The sequence below is a fragment of the Heliangelus exortis genome, chromosome 13 (genome assembly GCF_036169615.1).
Source record: "Heliangelus exortis chromosome 13, bHelExo1.hap1, whole genome shotgun sequence".
NCBI lineage: Eukaryota > Metazoa > Chordata > Aves > Apodiformes > Trochilidae > Heliangelus > Heliangelus exortis.
Genome location: NC_092434.1, coordinates 15,595,027 through 15,613,887, shown reverse-complemented (window position 1 = coordinate 15,613,887; position 18,861 = coordinate 15,595,027). Strand labels below are relative to the sequence as shown.

The 18,861-nt window shown below is 36.7% G+C and overlaps 1 protein-coding gene across 3 annotated transcripts in view; it reads right to left on the bottom strand.

Moving 5' to 3' along the window:
* Positions 1 to 18,861, bottom strand: part of NFATC3 (nuclear factor of activated T cells 3) — a 65,950-nt gene that overhangs the window by 34,272 nt on the left and 12,817 nt on the right. For all 3 annotated transcript variants that reach the window (XM_071756977.1, XM_071756975.1, XM_071756976.1), the window contains exons 2-3: positions 14,179 to 15,310; positions 8,059 to 8,221 (exon numbers count right to left, since the gene is read on the bottom strand). In XM_071756977.1, coding sequence (XP_071613078.1) covers positions 8,059 to 8,221; positions 14,179 to 14,993 — 978 coding nt within the window. In that variant the 5' untranslated portion in view covers positions 14,994 to 15,310. The remainder of the gene's footprint in view (positions 1 to 8,058; positions 8,222 to 14,178; positions 15,311 to 18,861) is intronic.

The window sequence follows — 18,861 nt, the reverse complement described above, 5'->3', positions numbered from 1 at the left end:
ATTTACTTTATTAATGTGCAATCCTATATCTGCACAATACAAAAAAGAAGTTACCAATTTTACCTAAAAAAAAAAAATAAAAAAAATTGCAATTTCCCAAGACAAGCAGCGTGCTGTAGACAACTAAGAAATTACTGCACACTGTCACTATTGACCTCTAGAAACCCTCCTCTGTAACAGAATCCTGATACACCACCCACCGCTTAGCTGAGGAAATTCAGCCAAGTTGTTTCTGTGTTTCTATATCGTTTCCATAGCAAAGGTCAGTGCATGCGTAAGTTAAACTAAAGCTGGAAGGCTAAAGACTGAAGGTCACCACAGGATAAGCTCAAGAGCTTCACGTCAAAGCAGTTCCAGCCATATTACTATACTGCATACACTAAAATCATGCATGCATGTCAATTCTTAGGTCACAATTTCTACCAAGTAACTTCAAAGACACTTAATGAGAGAACTTTATGACCACTGAGAAGTTGTATTTTGTATTACAAAAACATTCATACAATCTTGCACATATGTAAAATCCCTAAGAAATGTGTAACATTATACTACATAGATTAATTTAATCACTGAGGACAGCAGCATTTAGACTTTCAGAGAGTGCCAAAACCCATTGAGTTGTGTTTTTAAAGCAATTTTCCTGCAAAACTTTCCAGTGTTTATCTGGAAATTGCCATTTCAACCAAACTTTCACTGGGGTTTAATACGTGTGTTTTATATGCCTTTCCCTCACTTGCTAATTGAAGATGAAGATTCTGTCAATACTTCAGTGCTTTTTCTCACACCATTAATTAACTACTTAGGGCATTACTGGATTGCTAAGAGTAGGCTGATTAGAAAGAAATCTTTTACATTCAAATAGAGCTCCCTAAAAATAGGGCATAGTCTCAAAATACAAGCCATGTTGGGGGAAAAATTTTTGAAAGTTCAGTGAACAATAAACTCTATTAGCAACTCAAGCTTCAACAAATGCAAGAGTTGAAAATCCTCAGCTCCAACATGAACAGAAGAAGGAAATGCACAGTTGTGTAAAGAACTAGAACACTTACTAAATATTTACTTCAGATGGAGATTTCCTAGGCTTTTCAACACCTTGACATGAAAAGCATGTTGTAGCTATTTCCCCCTTGATAGTCTCATGGCAGCAGGATGCATTTCAGTGACTTTCTCAGAATTCCCAAAGTTACAAGCTAAGGAGGGCAAAATAGGAGACTGAAAGCCCCATTATATGAAGGTCAAAACAAAGATAAAGCTGTTCTCTTGAATTAGGTATTTTTACTTCAATTTTGAAAGGCTATATGATTAAAGCTATGGTATAGTCCACCATGAAATCGAAACAATCCTAAAGGAAAGGAACTTTCACTGATTAAATTTTACTTCCGAACAGGCCTGGGAATAAAAGCAAAGGATGACAAAGATCATCCAACAGCATGAAGATGAATACAACTGGAAGCAAGAGACACAGTGACTACACCAGTGGTACAATTTATCATGAATCTATGAAGAGTTGCATTTTGAAAAGGATGAAGCAGACCCTACCAAAAACCCCAAGAAATTAGTGTTCGGATTGAGTGCAGTCATCCCTTGTGGCCTTGCAGAGATGCTGTGAGCTCTGACCTATAATCTTCAACAGTGTTTAAAAGAAACTGGAGAAATTAATGGAAAAAAATCTCCATCCAGACTTATCAGGCAATACCCAAACACTGGCTCATAAAGTCTTAACATCAGATGGGAATTAAAAAAAAATTCTGATTCTGCAAAGGTTGTAATGTCAAAAAAAGGTACGTAGCTGATCTTAAAAATTCAATATGTTAAGCCAGAACAACACCTACTTCCCTTTCCTGAGATGCAGTACTATTTTGTCACTTGTTTATTTGATGTACCTTTCTATCAACTGAGAAGAAAATGCATGCACATCAAAAAAGGCATCCTCCTTCTTCCCTTGCTAAGTAAACTGATGCAGTAGACTGACTTTACAATAGTACAGACCTTTGCAATTCTGAAAAGATGAGACGTAAAAGGAACTAACTCTAATAAACTGGCACAAGTCCAATTTTAAAAATGTTTGAAACGTCATCACAAAGGCAAACAGGTTCTGCAAAAGACTAATAATTGCAAATATCAGTGCATTACTGGGCATGGTACCATATGTTTACAAGACATAGGGAACATACTTCAAGTATGTTGCAAACTTGGATTTCTGTTTCTGAAACCTCACACTCACTCAGTGCTTGTAGACAGGATTGCAAATGTTCCAAATACTAATTTCAGGCATATTTTGAAGAGTATTTTAACTCAGAGCCCCATCCCATTCTCTGCTTCTCAGAACAGGAGATCAATTCATAGCTGAAATGATGCAAAACTAATAGTTCAGCCTCACACTGTGCAGAATTGCCAGTGACATCTAACTAGACAGCACAAGACACTATCTGTAGTTTGCTTTATGCTCTTGAAAAAAAATGGCTCCTGAAATACCAACTCCCAGTGCCAAATTATGTGATGAACAGTTTTTGGACAAGCATTTCCAGGGCAGAAATAGGTTAACCCCACAAAACCTACATTGAAAAAACCCATAAATTGGTTTTACTTTGGAAAAAAATTATTTTTCCACATTTTAGTTTACATACAATATAAAAATACTGGTGACTGTGTCACCAGTGTACCATTTTTAATGTTTTTCACATTAATTACTGCATTTTCTAGATTAGACTCCCATCCAGAGGCCAGTGTTCTTCCCAATACAGCCCACTACATGATTTGCATAGGCTGAGGCTCACCTTCTGTCTTTTAGATTTATTTGCAGGTGGTTGTCACCACAGAGCTGGGATATAGCCTACTTTCTGGTGAAGTACAAAATAGGGAGGAATTCAAAACAAAAACAAAAACTGAAAAGTAAAATGCAGTAAGAATGGGAAGAACAAAACACAGAAAAAGGGTGCTTTTGCCTGAGCTTAAAGAACATGGACAACTCTGATACAATACCAGTTATTCAAGTAGCTGCATGAATTGGCCGGAACATTTGGGGAAAGGTGACAGAATTACAGGCCAGGCACATACACTCATTTAGACTTCATTAATTTATTTTTATCACATCTCTGACATTGCTCAGTTAGATTCTCTCTTGCAGGTAATAGTTTATTCCACAAGAACACAGGCAGAGTTTGACAGGCTTTTTGAGGACACATTCCTGTTTCAGAATTTTCTAAGTACTTCACAATTAGTTTACTTTAGCTCAATGAGTTTACCTTTTCTTCCACTGCAGCTTTTCAGTCATCACTTCAAGCTCTGCAAACACCTTAAAGAAAGCTGACATTCAGCCTCTCCCCTTCATAGAGCTCCATTAAACTTGACATGGGAGGTTACTGTTTGCTTCCCAGTGACTAGAAGCACATAACCCTTCAAATAAACCCGTTTTTACTGAACATTTCTTCAGTTCTTGATTTTGCAGCTGTCTTTAGCTTTAATACTCCTGAGCTGTCCATATGGCTTACATGATGCTTCCCCTCATATTAACTACATAATCAACTACAGTAACAATCTTGCTTGCAGCAGAGGAACTGATGAATTATTCTATCTATAAACTCTCCATGGTATGGCAAAAAGACCCTTCTGGTACAGGCAAATTCTCAAGAGATGCCACTACCCTAAATTTGGGTATCCATAATATCCATAAATCATTCCCACTGTGGGAAACAGCCATAGGACAGACAGCAGTGTTCTATATGTAGAAAGAAGCCACCTATTAGCTCCACAGTCCCTCAGTACATCACATTGTACCCTTATCAAGAAAAACATCACAGAGATCACCTTCTTCATTAGTAACCAAACAAAAGACTCAAAGGAAACACTTGTGCACAACAGCTTAGGGAATTTACTATCAAAAGACATAAATAAATTTAAAATACTTAAGAAAACCCAGAAAATTAGAGAAGTCAACCTATAGAATAGCAGAAACACAGTCTATAAAACAAGTTTGTTTGTTTTAGGAAGAAAAAAGTAATTTTAGATCAGAAAACTAAATTACAAAAGCAACCATAATAAAAAAAACCTATCCCCAAGAGATCCTTACAGTCTGTCAGCTTGCTCTAAAATGCTTATATGGGCTTGACCATAAGTGTTATCCAAGTGAAGTCTCAGGAAGAACCCTGACCATTTCAGGTAACAGTGAAAAATTCATTCTAGCAAACTGTAAGTGTAAACACTTTTTCATTATGTACAGCTATGCAATGATGATCACTCATTTAGAGTCAGATGAAAAGCAGCAGCTCTTTGTTCAAAAGGTTTTGTAGATTGGTACAGCAAGGACTCTCATGGATTGCATTAGAGAGGTGAAGGTAGAGAGTGCTCAGAGGCTTTCCATGGCTTCTGACAGTGCAATGCAAAGTTCCCACGGAATTTGGATAAGGAAAGTTCTATATGCTACCCTTCTCCTTGCTAAACATTCTGCAAAGTTATTTCTTCCTTCTCTGTGAAAACCATCAGCATTATTTTGCAGATTCTTTACCAAGGTAATACAAATTTTTCTGGACAACATGGATTAGCTGGATCATATTCCCAAAACAGTGAAGGTTAAAATGACAGGTATCTGCTATTTAGAACATTTTGCATTAAGAAAGCTGAAAACAAGGTAATTTCATTACAGAATTTGGTTCATTAAAGTCAATTGACTTAAGAAAGCAGAGCATAATGCTCTGCTCATTTCATTTCCTCACATTTGGAAATAAGCTGCTTAAAGGTACTCACAACAGATGATGCCAAATTTGTCAGAAGCTTAGTCTCCTAGCAACAGGTATGGTAGAGTGTTAGTATATAGCTTCAAGCAATTAATCTATTAGTGCATGTCATTAATCTATTACTATCTTACAATCTTTATTTTAAATAATATATGAATTACTCGTGCAGAACTTCAGAGGTTTCACAGTCTGGAAATACAATACTCTAGCTTTCTGTAAAATAGTGTTCAAGAGCAAAAAACCAAACTGTGTAGCAAGCAAAAGTGCAAAAGCAAAAGCCTTCAGGCACCCAGAGATGTGGCAGTTGTATTGATAATCTCTGTACATGCCTCCCAACTGAAAGATTTTTTTTCTATTCACCTGCATCCTTTCCCATCTCTGACACAGCTTAACATACAGGTACTTCACACCAGAAATGCTGAGTACTATATTGCAATTATGGAGGTGAGTGGTGCAAAGCTAAGAGCACCAGAAAGATAAGTCAGAAACAAGAGTAATACAAATTTTGAACTGGATTTGCATAGTAAGCTTCTGGAAGTGCTAGAAAAGATTTTACTTTTGTATTTAAACAAAGTAATTTTCATCTGCTCAAGCTATTTAGTATTTACCTTCCACCAAACTTGGCCCTCAGCATACTGTTTTTCCTAGCAGTGAGTAAAAAGTTGATACAAATCAATGTTTTGTTTCATAACAACTTCCTCTCTCCCATGAAGCACAACAATTAATTTCTAATCCAGCTGGAAGAGACCAAATTGCAAAATACAATATTGATTTGCATTTGTATTCATTTTAATTTAGAGAGACAACAGTACAATCCATGTGTTTAATCACAAGATTGTCAGACACAAATACTGTCCCCTTTTTTAAAACATCATTCTTGTCACAGCAAGGTATTTCACACTTCTAATGCAAATAAATAGCCTTTAAAATCATTGGTCTGAGTCACATAGATTAGGGATGTTCTTTCTAACTTGAATCTAGTACTGCAGCTTAGAAGAATCTAGTACTATAAACAAAAGAAAGCCTACACATATTTGTCAAATCCTAAAAATCTCAGCAAAACAAGTTCCCTTAATGCAAACACTAGTGCAAGACATAAGCAGGGGGAAAAAAGATTTTAAAATTTAATGCAGTTCAGAAATGCTCAAGAGATACTGGTTCTGTCACCTAAAATCAAGTTTCTGTCCTCACTAAGGATGTTCAATTCCTGTGCCAGTCATGTGAAAGTTTTATCTACCTTTTCTCTCCCAGCTAAAGAAATGCAGTGCTCCACATGGCTGGCTAAGCCATGGTATTGTGATGAGAAGGAAAATGTCAAGTAGCAACGTAGGGAACATGGAGGTTGTTGGATGAAGAGCTCAGATGAAGAATGGAAATGAAAGGATAAGGAAAAAGAAAGAAGAAAGAAGGCAGGATGCACATAACCAGCCTCTTTCTTGAGAGAAAGGAAAGATACATGTGAAGAGGAAAAAAGGAGGAATGAAGAAGTTCAAGGTAGGAAACAGAGTTTGATAACTAGCCCAAAGAACATGATTAGGAGTCAGGCTGAGAGAATAAATTAATTGGATTAAAAGTTTGTAAGGAGGAGAGTGCTTAGACAAGGAAAAAGGAGCAGACAGTCCTAGACATTTAGATTCTGTGGGTACATCTTTACTGGTGTAGGTAGAACATTAGACTGCTACAACTACAAAGCATCACAGAATTGCCAGAGAGAAGGAATAAACTATAGGGTGAAAAAGCAGTAACACATTTAACTACTCTTGGAGTAGGAGAAAAGCAATGTGGAGTGATTATGTGAATCCTATTAGCATCTGGTCTTAAATTGTAATTAATTACTTCCAGCTATTGAATTAGTTAGAATAAAAATCTCATTTTTAATACAAAGACTACTACAGTAAAAGACTAAGAACTAAAAGCCTGACTGCCATTTTGCTTGGAAAGAACAGGAAATATCCTGGATTTGGGGGAAAAGACAAACCCTGCTGTAACCTTAATGTTATCAGATTAATTTTTTTTTTTTTTTTTTTTTTTTTTTTTTTTTTTTTTGCTATTTATCTTTTCATTATTTTATAACTGTTGCCTGATTTGACTTACATATGACCAGTTAAATTTGATCTTAACCTGGTTTGAGATTAAGATAAAGACCATTAAGCAAGACTGAGGTGAATAAGTAGAGACATGGATGCCCAAGGATGTGGCAAACTGATAAATCCAGGCATGTTCAGAAGTTCAGAAGTCGCCCAGTTCCTCAGCACAACCTTCCCCAGGTTTAATGAATGAGCACAGGTTCCCTTTCAAGCTGCATGAGCCAGCTGGCTCCATGGATACGAAAGAAGTATCAGTGACTAATCCACAAGTTCCCAGCATAGAGTAAGGTTTCTGTGTACACACATCTATACTGTGAGAATCAGACAGGAGCACAGAACAGCTTGTGCACAGAGTTACACCCACAATAACAAACCCAGACATCTTTCCCTTTAAAGAGTATGATGGCAAAAGTTTCTCATGGATATCAAGCCTAATTTACCAGTTTACATCTAATTCTGAGCTCAACAATTAATTGATGGTCAGCCAGATAAGGGCTGCTTCTGCACTGCAGCATTTTCTTTAGTCCTGACACTGATCTAAGCTGTTCTGAGAGACAGTAAGGCTTGTGTGATTCCATTCAGACAATATCAATTATGTCAAAAAAAGAAAGCAAGTGTTACTTGTACTTACAGATGACCAGTCCAAATCTAATCAAACTAGGTGATGCTTTACTTTTTAAGATAACTGTGAGTAATAACCTTCAGTTCATGCTAAAGACAGAGTCAAGTCTAATTTACTCCAAACATCTAAGTCAAAATTAAATTGAAAGTTAAGAATTTATGAGTACCAATTTTAGAGAAACAACCTAATAGAACCAGAGGCATTTATAGTATACAGAAGCAGCATCAACACCAAAAGAAAGATATTTCTGATAGAAACGAAGCAGTACTTCAGTATAGCTCCAACTAATCTACTATCATCACTTTTTTCACCTGCCCCCATGCACACTCCTTCCTCTTCAAAGTTAATTTTAAATATATTCAGTAATTCATTATTGCACTGTGAATCCATTCACAAGCATAGAACTTCGTACAGCATAAAATTGACACATGTACTGTAATGTAGCAAACTAAATTTTTAAACATCTAAAAGTAACTGGTGCATTGAGCAAGTTGTATTTAAGGGAGACAACTGTTACCCAGGAACATGTCAGCTTCATTCACGGAAACATCTCATTGTAAGTACCAATATTTGAAATTTTAAAAGGTCTTCTATTCCAAAAAGGCAGACTTCCTACCTTCACTACAGGGTGTCCTCCAGTAGATGCTTTTACTGCTCCTCTGCTTCCTTCTGTTTCATAGTGAGCTCTGTGATGAGTTTTAGGCTGGACTTCTATTTTCAGTTCACACTGTCCATAATGACTTGGTAAAGGCCAGTCAAGAGGTGGCAGTGAAGATGTGCTGCAAACAAGACAAGCACACTATGGTTAAATCAACTATGCCCTTTGGCCACAATACGAGAAAACAACTTCACTGTATCATGCAGATGATGTCACTTTCCTAACAAATGATATCAAAATAAAAATAGCTGTTAGCCTACAACTCTTACTTGAGAATTTAGCTGGTTCAATAAAATTTTCAAATGAGGTACTTCTTTTGGGGCTGTGAGAGAGGAATTTCTTCATTGCAATACCTGATTAAAAAGAAAGGTACTGACCCCCCTTGCCCCACATTAGCAGTGCTGTTATATCATGAATTTATAATAATTTTTTTTTATCTTCAAGTACATGAACAAGTAAGTTCAAATGTTTTTTTAAAAGGAACAACCTAAATTCAATCAGAAAGGCATTAAGATTTAACTTCCTGAATTATCTTCCAGCTTGTTGTTCTTGTTTTTCTAGAATAGGTAAGCAATGCACTTTGTTAACTATCATTACAATGAACACCAGAAAACAATCTAAAGTTTTACAGCTCATAGTCCTAAGCATAAGCAGTTACTGCAACAAAGACACCTCAAGTACATGCTTAGCTCATCCACAGATGTATAAACCTTCACACACAGTAACAAAGTCACTCCAGGAAAGAAGGTGAACAAAATGCAGAAACAGAAGTAATATGAAAAACCTCAAAGGGAAATAAGCCACATGGTATCAGCAACATTTTCACACCTAGCCTTTTTTTACCTACATAGATTTACAGACTTATGATTCTAATAAGAGGAACAGTCAGAATCAAGTCAGCAAGTACCTGATAGAGCAAATTATTGATGAACACTTATAAATGAACGTTTACAGCATTGGGTACCAAATAAGAACATCTGCAGTAAAAATAAACTTCTATTAAAATAATTAAGTATTATCTTAATATTCTCTGTCCAAATAGTTGGCACACACAGTCAACAGATAGGGTCCCTAAGAGAACTTAGTACAAGGTGTATAGAATGAATCACATACCGATTACTAGGAGGTATTACTAAAAGTGTAGTAATAAACTCAGCCAAGCAAAAATTATTTGTTGCTTGCATCCAGTCTCCCATACAGCCTCTCAGAGGGTTTTATTTCTTCAGTAATTAACTAATTTTTTTTTTTTTTTTTGAGACAAATGCTGTAAAGATACACATTAAACTGGATTAGTGGTCTAACTTTATTTCTATACAGCTTCTTTAAACAGAACTAGTAGGCAAGAGGCACAGCCAGCACTGTCTGTTCTGCAGAGCAACCACAACCTTGGACACAAAGCTGCTGCACGTGGGAAAGTCAGTCTGAAGCTGCTGTCCCTGTGCACTTAAGAATCTGTTCTCAATAAAGTATTACTCAGTCTGCACTGTTAGGTGAGGATCAGCAGCAGAACTACTACACATCACAGTTACTTTGTTTACCAGTTCTAAACTGTGCATGGAGCTCCAATGATCTCTGATAGATCAGAATTTACCTAAATTCAAAACTTATTGATGGATTACTCTTAAAAAATACTTGGAAAATGTTTAAGAATAAGAAGCCCAGAGCTTCAAAAATGAGCAACAAATAGGTGTTACAAAAAGATTTATTTTTCCCCCAGCTTTTACACATTACAAGAGCATTTGCCCTATTGATCTAACTTTGCATTCAGAACCCTGAATCCAGCTCAGCTGCTGACCTGGGGGTTTTTCCAAGTAGTTTTAGATGAGAAGAGAAATAAGAACATTTGTTATTTTAAACCCTTCAGTTTTCAGACTTGCTGGGGGAAGAACACATTTGTAGGCACCTCCACCTGTTTCATTACAAAATTCTACCTGCTTCATTGCCAAATTACTTTTACAATAACTTGTGACTTAGACTTTTACAGAGGTTTCCCTATTCCTATTGTTTTCTTTGAATGAATAAAAACCTTATTAACCATGCAGTACCAATTAGTAAAGCAACAAATCATATGTCAGGAAATAGAAAAAATGAGTGATAGTAATTCTGAAACTTTCACTAAATAAGATCTTGGCATGTTCTTGAAATGAGCACCGATGTGTAAAACTTCCAGTAACACCAGAGAGCTTTATAATGTAAGGTTTTATAATGTAAGCCTCCAAAAGATCATACTCCTATCACATCAAGATTAAAGGCTTCAGAGAACAGCAGCTATTAAAGGAAACTACATAGTAAGGGAGGAACCCTTCCGTAGCATCCTCAGCAGAAACCACTGCATTTGAAATTATCGAAGTGATAATTTAATAACATTAATTTAACAGATACTGTGTTCCCCTGCAACCATGATGTCTAAACCAGGACTGATTCAGGCTGCACAGACTGATGGGGAAACATCCAACATTCAGCTCCAAATCAGCCAAACATGTCCCTGTGGCATTCAGACCTACAGAAGGGAGGGGGCAGCTCATGAGTTGACTCTGCCTCTCTCACACAAGAAGAGACAAGATTGCTTGGTTGCATTTAACTGTGCCCCCACAGCAGCACGTGTGGGACAGAGGGAATTTTAGCACTCTTCCTGGATAATTCACTGGACCAACAGATGGGGGTCTGTGCAGACAAACAGCTAAGGTACCAGCACATCTGCTATCAGCTCAGTTATACTCTAATGTCCTCTTGGGCTCCTCCCTTACCAAGTTTTCGATGCCATTTTAGCCACTCTGAAGATGTTCCTGCCTCTCTGTAGTCACTAATTCTAATAACTACCTTTGTCTGCTGAGATTCACAGATCTCCTAAGATTGATTCTTTTTTTATTACTTAGTTGAAGCAGAAATAAGATTTTCCACTTGCAGCTCCTTCCAATACAACAAAATGTGTTACTGTGGGAAAAAGCTCCCTGAACATACAATGGATACTCCACATCTTTTCCTCATTCCAAGTTTTTAGAGATTAACTAACAGCGCATCCTGGAGAAGTCAATGTTGCAACACAGCAAACCCCCAAAAATGTCAAATTGTAACCCTAATCCAATACCGTGGTCCTTTTCCAGAACACTGCTAGAGCCAAAATACTGCTGTGGCTGCTCTTCACTACCTAGAACAAAGCAACATTTTCCCTGGTGGAATATTTTGAATTAAGAAGTTTGCAGCATTCCAGTTGCAACTGTGGCTTATCAGCAGGCTGTTAAACTCCTCTTTACACTGTTACTGTTGTACAGCCCTGCAGTAACTGTGCTTTCAGAGTACTGATACAGTGCACTGCCAAGGAACATCGACACACTATCATTTCAGAACGAAGCAGGGAGCTGAATCACATGTATGGCACAAAGGTCCCATATCAAACATTACCTAAATTTCTCTGGATTCATTAATGATGTGTAAACATTACAGCAATAGCCTAGCTTATTAAAAATCAAAGAGGTTCAAAGTTCTCTTGCTTGTCTTATTTAAGTGTGTCCTTATCTTCAAAGCCAGGGATTTGCAAATATTTCCACTTTAAAGGCTTTCCACACAAAGCATAGTTGGTGTTATTTCCATTTATTAAAATAAGATGACAACTACTTGGCAGACTAAGTTTGTCTGTAGTCCACCAACACTGAAAAATTTATTCTTAAAATTAAGACCAAAGCCCCAACAGTTATGGTAAAAATAAAACATAATTCTGTTCCTCTCTGCTGCTCAGACTTCCAAGACAAAGGATCCAGACAAGAGAAGCAACTTTTCCAACAACCTGGCCATCTACCACTATATTTGAACTATTTTTTTCTCAGAGTAAGCAACACTGTCAGCAATTGTAGTAACTGCAGGTAAAACATTCTCACATTGCCACCGAGTATCAATCACTAAAGAGATTTCTGAACTGTAAATGCATCCATCAAAGCTTGTTTGTTCATCACCACTGGAACAAAGAAACTACTCCCCATCAGCTCTCAGGGCACGAGATTACATTTGTGACACAGAAGTCTGAAGACATCAGTTTATATAGTGGCTTTTAAATCAATGCATAAGTCTCTAAGAATTCCACAAGGGAAGACACAGTAGAAGAAAATAGGTTTTATCTCAAGATTTTATGAATATTTTTATTTATTAATATTGCCTGGTTATCTACTGGACACAATAGCACCATTTGCTCCCACCAAATACTCCAGAGGTTGAGGACAGGAAGAAAAAAAATTACAACTCATTATATTTACTACCCTACAAAGTGCCCCCTTGGTTGAGCTTCTCAAGATCTACTTTTAACACACTGACAATGCATAAGCCCATAGTTCTTGGCTACCACAGGCTACAACTGCTCAGTAATTCAGCATTTCACTGAGGATACAGCTGCCAGTGTGGCCATTTCCACTAATTCAAGTCAGGCTACATTTTTGGCAGCAAATGTATACATTTTAATGGTTTGATTTAGTTGACTTGTGAATAGGTGTAGTCTTAATTTGCTTCTCCCTGATTGCCCACTTTATATTTAGAGAAGTTCTGCAATGCCAGCTTCTAAATAAATTCTGAAATTAAAAAAAAAAAAAAAAAATTCTTAATGAAAACAGTAAAATTTATTTTTATTCAGTTCTGCTCCATATAAGAGGAAACAGGTTTAACTGAATATCTGTTTTTGTAACTATTTTGGTCACCTCACAAAAGAACCAAAAAGCTACACTCAAGTCTTGCCACATGGCTATATGTTCATGTGCTTTTCCCCTTCAGAAATACTCAACATTTATGAACTATGCTAGCCTGTGAGATTAAAAAAATGCCAAGTTAGGACTGCTGAGTATTTTACATAAATATAAATACAACTCCAAAATACAAAATTAAGGAAAAATAGCTATCTTTGTTTTAATTATAATGAAAAGAATCTAGTAACAGATTGAATGCCTTTTATTAATAGATGAGCAGACTTCAACAGATTTTTTTTTTCAAAAACACACTTCAAGACAGTTAATGCATCTGTTAACACAGTAGCTTCAGATCTGATAAACCAGAATTCTCCAGCAGTTGTATTAATACAAGGCAGAAGTTTTGTATTGCTAAAATTAACATTCTGTGCAACACTGATCTGCCAACACATGGCTGACTTTACAAATATTAATGTAATGTACTTTTCTTACAAAATTTCCACCAAAAATATGTCTGCAGCTTCCTTCTCCCAGTACCTACCTACCCCGAATTTTTAGAACCTAGCAGAGGAAGAAAAAGGCTGAGGAATCAAATGGATAATGCAAGCTGAGTAATCACAGTATCTGTCCATCCAGCAGCAATGCTGTTTAAAGAGTTCTGATTTCTACTCCACCCACTGCATTGTACTGGCAAAGTGATTCCAGAAGCTCTGTGGTTGAAATGATCTCAGAACTGTTCCATCAAAAATACAACAGAATGGGAAGGAGGGTGAATTTTTCCCCTCAATCAAACTGGTTCCCTCTTCTGAGCCTCTGCAAGTCATCCTGCTGGCATGTGACAGGACTACAAAAGGAAAAGATCTAGTTAACTGGACACCATGATGGTGGATATACACTGGGAACTACAGCCCAGAAATCAATTATTTCTCCATGATCTTCAGTATGGCAAGCAATTTTTTTTATCTCTATTCCAGTTCTAGAATTCTGTGAGCCCAAAGAAACAAGGAAAACCAAAACCCAACTCCCCACCTCTTTTATGGTCTCACAGTTTTATAAAATCATTTAAGTCAGGTTTCTTTAACTATGTTAAAATGTTAACTGTTCAGATTAGATGGAACTACAAAGTAAGCACAAGATCTGATGACATCAGATGGGCTCTGTGCATGCACGCAAACAAACTTCATTTAAGTAAAACTACTATGTTACAACGCATCTAGTTGCATTTTTAAAAGAAGAAAATGAAGGGTATTTGGTGTCTCAACTTGTTTTTCTCCATTATATAATCTGCCCACCTAAAAGAAGTTTTCTTTAAGAAGTCTTAATGCATGACTGCAATATAAGCACATTTATATAGTTATTGGAGATGTACAGGAGAGGAAAAACAGGGGGGAGGGACTTTCTAATCACTTACCGAAATATAGGAGTGTGACCAGGCTTTGGTTTGTTCCAAGTAAAGTGCGAAGGAACAGAAAGGAATTGGTCTCCAGGCAAATCTTTTTTCAAGGTGTGCTGAGATCCAGAGCAATCATCAACTGCAGTTTCAAGGGATGATGATAAGTTACCCTGTTCTTCAGGACAGATATCTATTTTCCCAGATAAAGTGGCAGTCTGATCCTCCGAGGTCTTTCTTGTTTTTAGAGGAATATCAGTCTCAGTACAACACTGAAATGGTGACAGGCCAGAATTAAGGCCCTGTACATTATGGATTGAAGTGTTCAGCCACGTGTCTTCTGTTATGCTTCCTCTGGGAGAGTGACCAGGTGATGGAGTTGGAGAATGGTGAGGAGAGAGAGAACCAGCATAGCAAATCTCAGCACTGGAGTGTCGTCGTTTCCCACAGGGGGATGTGGGTCTTGATGAGGGCCTTGATGTTGGTCTAGGGCTGAGCCAGTTTTCATCTGTAATACTAGTTCTTGGAGAATGACAGGGAGACTGTCTAGGAGACAAGGCATGTCCAAATCCATAAGGCTGCTGCCAAGATTCATCACTGGGACCTCTTGGAGAACCACCAGGAGATGCCAAAGGAGACCCAAGGGTAAATCGAGCAGCTGCTTCATTTAATTCTGAGTCTACATCATCATAAACATGGGAAATGGATTCACAAGAGGAAGCATCTGAAAACCAACTTCTGGACGAAATGCTGCTGGCAGGGCTTGGACTAAGGGATGATTCCCTATATGATGGCTCAAGAGGAAGATAGAGGTGGTCCCGTGAAGGCCTTTCCATATACTCATTTTCTGTGCCATTTGTGTGCAATTCATCTTCATTGGCTTCGATCCCTTGGTGACAGTTGGGTGAAATGGATGTAATTTGAATACTAGGGCACTCAAATGGTTTGGGTCCACCTAGTGGACTGTATTTGGATTCTGGTACCTCGCAAGTTCCTTCATAGTTCTTGTGAGACTGAAGTCTTGTAGGTGGTGACAGAGGAGAGCTGTGAGACTGCAGTCCATGGCGAGGAATACAAATTGGCTGATTTACAGAGGATGATGGTTGGTCTACGTTAAAGATGTATATGGAAGCACAGTCATCTGACTCAAGATCTGAAAGGAAAATTTAAAAAAAAGGAGGAAGAGTCAGAATACAATACAAAATGTTAGAAACAAAATCTTTTTTCTCCTAGGTATGTCCTGTTTTCAACAACCTAGACATTTCCCATTACACTAGCCACACAAAATAAAACTAGTTCTTAATTTTAATTTTTTCGCAACAATTTTAAGGCTAGGTATGACTACACCATACTTTTCTGTCCTGAATATTTTTTCAACCAGATTCTACAGTTTATACACATCTTCAGTGGCTAAAAATACAATACAAACAGAAAATGGGTTTAAAATCTTTAAAGCATCTAAGCTGGAACATTATATTAGAAGTTTATATTTCATATCTAACATTTTAAATCATAATTCATTATATATTTTGACATTAGCAGGACTATGATACTTTCTGCAAGCCTACAAGTCAACAGTTACAAAACATTGGAATTTCACATACATATATATCTCATTTAACACCAGAGACCATTTTACAGTGACTAAAACTTAAACGAAGATTGTAAACATCCAAAAAAATTAAGAGTCTTAGTGAAGAATGTTATTAAAGAAATGATGAATAATCTTTTTTCAAAGATCATTTCTGGTTGCTTAAAAAAAATCACAAGTGCCCATCCAACAGAACAGCATTTTTCAAGTGCAGGGTCACAAAATCTCAGCAGTAGTTGCTCACTATAAAAAAGGCAGAACAGAATATTCCAAGATTTCACCAAAAATTAGCCAAAACACAGGAAATATTCCAAAGATAAGCAATTAAGAGTGAGTGCAAGTCCAGTTAACAAAATCAGCAGCTTTGTCTCACCAAACTGAAGCAGATTTCCTCACCCTGCTTCTCAATATTGAATTCACTGCCAGTATGAGACATCTGTCTGAAACAATAGTAGAAAATGTATCTTTTTTCTTCTATTGTAACCACTGATTTTGCACTCTGGTTTCTTTCCCTTTGTAAATAAAGCTTTCCCTCTCCAACTACAGAATGAAAGTATGCAGGAGATCTCAGGTAGTTCACTGGTCTATGATGTCCTAGCAGATGAAATTAAACATACTTGAACCATGCCTACTTGACACTGCAGCCTGAGTAATTTCTTCTAATGCTGAATAACTTGCAGAGCTTTTTAGCCATCACGAACATTTAACATGATAATTAAAATTATACAGCTTCTAGTTCTTTGAGCATGTTATTTTTTAAAGTAATTTTTTCAATAGTAGGGGAATATTACACAGAAGCATAAATGTTTCTGCAAACTAAATGCTCCTCTGTCAAATGTGGTAAAACACCACATATTCATACAATTATTTTCCATAAATCCATATGGAATGACACTAACTGCATCTCTGGGTATTGGCTTATTTTTTTTGTTTTTTATTCTAGATATTAGTAGACTGTCAATACTTGTTTTAAAGTAAATCTAGCATCTCTTGTAATCAAATGAAATATCCAGACAGGAAGCCAGGTATTTTAGGCATTTCCTTTATGAAAAAATTAGTACTTAACAAAGCCACTCTGTTATCAGTTTCAGTAATAACAATCAGCTTAAAATTAACTAAAACAGTAACAAACAGCACCTCCTTGCAGACAAGGAAGCATTTTGAAATGGACAGAAAGCATACTGGTACAAGGAAAGGACTTAGATTAATCATCTATTATTCTGTGTGTTCAGAGCAAAAAATTAGTATAGGTAAATTTCTAAACATGCATATATTGGAAGGATCATGATACTGAGGAAGGAATATTTTGTATAGAATAGAAATAATCAACATCAGCTCTATTGAACACTATCAAAATTACATTTTCCTGTCCTTTCACTAGGATATCAAACATTTTTAAGAACTTTAATTGGAGGACTGTCTTTTTACTGCTTCCCACCACAAAACATGAAATGCAGACGGTAGTTAGTTACGTTTTCTGTATCTATAAGTACATTCATATGCAAGATCACAGATGTCCTTGCTTCCCAATTGATTTATTAGTATTAGAAGGATACATAAAGGGCAAAAAAGGCAATACTGAGAAAAGCAATATTTAAAAATTATAAGTAAAAGTTGCAGGTAGAGAAATTATGAAATAATAATAAAAAATGGTATAGGAAAACAACAGTTTGAAATTGTCAAGTCCTGTGTTTAAATATTTACTGTTGTTAATGACTTCAGAAACAGTAGTAGCACATTGTTTATGCTAAAACTCTCACCACTGCAAAGAGCCTTATTTCTCTTGCAACCACAATCAAGAAATCTAAAAATATCTAAGACAATTTGTCCACTTTCATTCACTGTGATTTACAAAAAGCAGATGTATGTAGAAAACTTCAGTTACATGGAGCTGAGGTGATGAGAGCTGGGTAGAGGAAGAGAAGGCAGGAGAGCACTCTTCTGACTCAGGCTTCTTTGGTCCCTCTCCATGACAAACAACTTCTAATGAGTTTGGCACCATGCTCTCCCACTTCTCCCAGCAGCAGACGTGCACAAACTCAAAAAACAGGAAGCTAGAAACCTAGCGTAAGAACTATGCATCTAATGAACACCAAATCCCAAAAGTATACCCAAGGCTGTTGAAACAACTTATTTTGGATAACTTTTTTTTTAATTTATTTGGATAAATCACCCAAATAATTTTCAGACAGGACCAAAAATCAGGTAGATTTATTTTCCTTTGTGCACGCAAGCCCTTCCCCTTACAATCATGTGCTAAAAAACCCTGTTAGTTAACTCATACAAAGGACAACACTAACTACTAAGACCTTTACAAATCATTCTACTAGACTATTTACCAATTATTATTTTTGTCCTGTTAAAGACTGTAGGGAGAATCTAATCTGGAAGAGCCCTCTTACCAATTTGAAGGAACTAGAAAACATAGGAATGGGGGGCAAAGAAAACACCCAAAAAGCTGACAACCCTGAAGATGAAAGGAACTGAGAATACCTGAAAAAACCCCAATACTGGGCTTCAAGAAAGCAGAGGGTAAACAAGCACAGGGAAGTCTCACAACAGGCAAATGCAAGACAAAAAAAGTTATAGAGAAGCCCAAGGCAAAAAATGGAGTTACAGAAATCTGGTTACTTAATAGAAGAGCTAATACATCCCAAACAATCCTATTAGAGGAGGAAAGTCAGTAAAGAATTGAAGTTGGCCAAGTCATGAGGCTTTCACCAACTATAAAATATAAGAAAGAAGCATTCAAGGAACAGAAACTAGGTCAGACTACTATAGTAAATTTAAAAGCTACCTCAAGTACATGGGGGCAAGCCACCAGATAGGATAAACACAGCAAACACAAGGCTCAAGAGAAACTGTGCCATTCACATCAAGTCTGCCATGACCCTGAAAAGGCAGGTGTGTTAAATAGCAATGTAGAGTGAAGAAAACTGGACTAAACAAAAGGTTAAAGAATACTGAAGACTTATGGGTCAATAGGTTTAACTCCAGTTTTAGAAGTAGTATTAATAGTTTAGTAAGTAAGCATTTATAAAGAAGAGAAGGAAACAAAATAAGTCAATGTTTGCTTAGAACAGAACTCCAAAGTCTGGTTTAAAATTGAAGGA